At 37.5% G+C, this 3,852-nt stretch overlaps 1 protein-coding gene across 3 annotated transcripts; it reads right to left on the bottom strand.

Annotated features, from left to right (window-relative positions):
* Positions 1–200: 200 nt before the first annotated feature.
* On the bottom strand, positions 201–3,567 carry LOC131610290 (serine/arginine-rich splicing factor RS2Z32-like). 3 transcript variants are annotated; one of them, XM_058882192.1, is made up of 7 exons: positions 3,479–3,567; positions 3,030–3,170; positions 2,297–2,336; positions 2,035–2,130; positions 1,119–1,324; positions 894–995; positions 201–791 (listed from the first exon to the last, which is right to left on the bottom strand). In XM_058882192.1, exons 2-7 carry the CDS (start codon positions 3,134–3,136, stop codon positions 404–406), a joined length of 939 nt encoding a protein of 312 aa, XP_058738175.1. In that variant the 5' UTR covers positions 3,137–3,170; positions 3,479–3,567; the 3' UTR covers positions 201–403. The 3 variants fall into 3 exon arrangements, with proteins under 3 accessions (XP_058738175.1, XP_058738178.1, XP_058738177.1); XM_058882195.1 differs by having other exon boundaries at positions 894–992; XM_058882194.1 differs by having other exon boundaries at positions 3,030–3,152; positions 3,479–3,534.
* Positions 3,568–3,852: the final 285 nt, after the last annotated feature.

The raw sequence follows: 3,852 nt of genomic DNA, 5'->3' as shown, positions 1-3,852 counted from the left end.
TATAAATTAAACTACGTTTTAAGAATCATTTTATTCAACTAGATTCCACCCTCTCCGAATGAATAAAAAAGTAAATAACATTTCAACCTGGGAACAGATTTTCAAAACTTAAAACATATGAATGTTCACAATCCGATATTCCAGGAAATGTAATTTTTAACTTCAGTATATAATAAGAAATGGGGCCTAGAGCTCTAGGATTATGCCGACACAAACCACTTATATATTATAGCAGAAGTCACAAATGTCTCAACCAACAGATGTTTAAACATTAAAAATAGCATACATGTCCAAAATCACTGAAGTCTTCAGTTTTAAAAAATAAAGTTGGAATATAGTGCATTTCATAAACAAAGCATATAAATATTCAGGACACATCCTGAGCTTACAAGGAAAATACTTCTTAAGGTGATGGAGAGCGACGAGTGGTGTCATCATCATCCTCCACGGGGCTCCTATCCTCATCCCTGGGACTGCGGCTAGGACTCCTGCTGCGGCTTCTGCTGCGACTTCTTCCATTAGCCTTAGGGCTGTCATCATTGTCCCTTGAAGGGCTTCTGCTTTTCACTCTAGGACCATCACTATAATCAGACCCATCTTGGGCAGTGACCACCTTATCATTACTAGGAGATGCACTCCTTTGAGGACTACCTTCAGGAGATCTACTATACTTCCTTGACTTGGAAGGTGGGGGGCTCCTAGATCTGTCATCCGGAACTGGGCTTCGATCTCTTCTGACAGGAGATCTTGATCTGACAGGCGATCGAGATCTGACAGGAGATCTTGATCGGCTGGAAAGAACAAGAGCAGTTCAGCTATAAAGGAATGAACAAAAGTGTCTACTAATATAACAGCAGAGAATTTAAACCATTTAATAGCTTTTGAGTACTGACCTATAGCTGCGGGCTGGGCTGTAGCTTCTATCCCGGCTTCTGCCACGCCTAGGAGAGCGTGACCTTCCTGGAGAGCGTGAAACACTCCGTGCATGTCTACTGCTAGAACAAGTCAGATTGAAATCATCAGTTGAAAGTTCAAAACACCTTTGAGAAGAAACGTTACAATAAGAATCATTTATAACAATGCAGCTGACAGTTTGGAAACTCAACACCATATCATACCTCAACTTTTTGGGACTGTTCTTGCAGTTCTTCTCTATGTGACCTCTCTCCCCACAGCGATAACACTTGTTCTTCCAATCCCCAGCTTTGCAATCTCGAGCCCAGTGGCCATCAATGCCACAGTTAAAGCAGCGTCCAGAGCCAGGAGGAGGACCTCTACCAAGATATTCTCGAGAATCCCGAGAATCACGAGAACCCCGAGGAACCTGAATAATTTGAAGCCCAAAGACAAATAGCAGTAACATCAGAAATGCAAGAACAAGTGCAATGGTTTTTCAAGAAGCATTTGACCAAACATTAAACATAAAGCATAAGTGCACGTAACAGAAAAATAAACACAACAGACCGACACTGTTGTACATTAATATATGTTACTTCCTATTACACTGGAATATTCCTATTACACTGGAATATTCCTATTACACTGGAATATAGAGGAAGGATTATCAATATAAAACCAATGATACAGCAAGTAAACTGGTTGAAAGTTACAGAACTATAAATGTAAATGACTATACGATTTCAAAGGATACTTCCATTTGGAGTTTAGAAGATAACCACCAAATCAAAATCGATATATTGAAATTTTGAAAAAGAGAATAGAAGTTAAAACATGCCAAAAAACGAGAATAGTGAACTCTAGGTCACTAAGGTGAAAGTATGCATATATAATGGGAGTATCAAACACACAGAAGCCTCCCTTTCAACTAGCCAATATGCAGCCAAATGGAACAGAAATAACAGCAAATACATACATGAAACAAGCACTTTCAAATGAAACATCTAAAGCATCAGATTACACAGGAACATCCATACCAAGGGAAACAGCCCGTCAAAAGATAATAATAAAACAGATCAGTTTAAAATAATAAAATAAAAAGCATTCTAAAAAGCATTGAAGGGAAGTAACTCCCACCCCTTTAGCAAATTCCACAATAAGACGACTTCCATCAACATCACGCCCATCCAAGTTGTACCTTGCATCATCCGCATCTCGAGGATCACTAAATTCCTGCTCAAAAACATGTAAGTAACAAGCAAAGAAAAAACACAATCTTACCACAATCTATAATTGAACTCCTTCGAGTAGATACTAGAAGCCACCTTTGAGAAGAGCAGTGAGCAGAAATCAAAGTGAAAAGAAAAAGTAAAAAGATACAGGGGGAGTGAAAACTTACAACAAAGGCGTAATCATGCTTCATATCCACATCTCGAACTCTGCGGAAATGGTTTCCAAACAGTAAGGCCATCATTACTTAACTACTGGAACTGTATGATACTTCGCCCCTCAAAGACGAACTAAACACCAGTTTGAGATTGTTGCCAATTCCATAAAAACACGCAATAACATTACAGAAAGAATCGCCAAAGTCAACACTCAGGTAGGAATTACCACCAAGGCCACCCTCCCACCTTAGACCTCCGGGTTTAGCGAAAACCCAAAAAACCTTCAACAAGATCATTTAAGTTAAAAATGACACCTATGGGATACGGTTCCCACGCATATATGAGGAATAACCAACATAAACCCAAGCGCAAAACAAAGCTTGGAAAGAACCTGTATATTATCCCCTAACTTCCGGTATAAGACAAGGATGACACCCCCAAGCCAACTTATCACAAACCTAGTTCCTTTGCAAATCAACAAAGGAAAGTTGGCACCGACCCAATACAACAAGAATTTTTTTGCAGGATCTCATATAATCTAATAATCTAAGAATGAGATACCATACAAACAGATACACAGATACACGGACAGAGACGGTGCATGTTAGAAGAAACATATTATAAAAAAACCAATGTTTCCGCCAAAACATCATGAAAAAACACTAAATTGGATACATCGATTACCAATTACAACACTTTTAAATGAAATTAAACAGACTACAGAGTAAAAAAAACGAAATTTACCTTCCATATCGGCTGAAGACTCTCTCAAGATCACGAGAGCGAGTTCGGGAAGACAGACGACCCACATAGAGGCGAGTATTGCCGTACTTATCATCATAGCGAGGCATTGTCGATAGCTTCAAGCTGTGTGAAATCAAAAAACTGAAATTTGCATAATTAAAAATAAAATTTTATGATTAATAACACAACAATTAACAACAAAGAATTACAGATACAAAATTAATACAACTACTGCATGCATCGATAACGTTTAGATCTAATTGAAATCAATCTAATTGAAATCAATCTAATTGAAATCAAGCAACCAATTGTAAATCGAAAATCGAAGATATACAAAAACCAAACTTTGAATTCCAATTACAAAATCCGATGGAAATCACGAAATACAAGGGAAAAGGGATAATCGAATTGGAATGAAAGGGAACGAGAGAAGAGAAAGAGGATTGTACCTTGTAGAGTCGATTGCCGAAAACCTAACCCTCTGAAAGTGGATCTGTTTCTGATTGTGGTTTCATTATTTATATTAAAATCTCTGCCGCATGTATCGATTTATTTTCGTTTGAGAAAGTGAATTGGGCCTATGGGCTTCAGATGGATACGGCCCAGTGCATGAAATTTTAAGGCAATTTCTCTCTACAACCTATGCATTGGGGCGCACCTCTCAGTATCTAAAAATAATGTCCTTGAATTTATTCGGAGATATATATCTGCAGCAAATTTTAATTTTTTTTGTAAAAATTTAGTTCAGAGATGTATTTTCAAAAATATCATTTATTTAGGAAGATTTAAAATTAATATATGTTATTAATGCATAAATTTTTTA

This window comes from Vicia villosa, linkage group LG6 (genome assembly GCF_029867415.1).
Source record: "Vicia villosa cultivar HV-30 ecotype Madison, WI linkage group LG6, Vvil1.0, whole genome shotgun sequence".
NCBI classification, from domain to species: domain Eukaryota; kingdom Viridiplantae; phylum Streptophyta; class Magnoliopsida; order Fabales; family Fabaceae; genus Vicia; species Vicia villosa.
This window is presented reverse-complemented; position numbering and strand designations above follow the sequence as displayed.

Coding starts and splice junctions, on each gene's coding strand:
- LOC131610290 (XM_058882192.1), bottom strand. CDS start 3,136: ATGCCTCGCTATGATGATAAGTACGGCAATACTCGCCTCTATGTGGGT. Junction 1,325..2,034: donor TTGTGGAATTTGCTAAAGGG/GTGGGAGTTACT, acceptor CAAATTATTCAG/GTTCCTCGGGGTTCTCGTGA. Junction 996..1,118: donor AACAGTCCCAAAAAGTTGAG/GTATGATATGGT, acceptor GACTTGTTCTAG/CAGTAGACATGCACGGAGTG.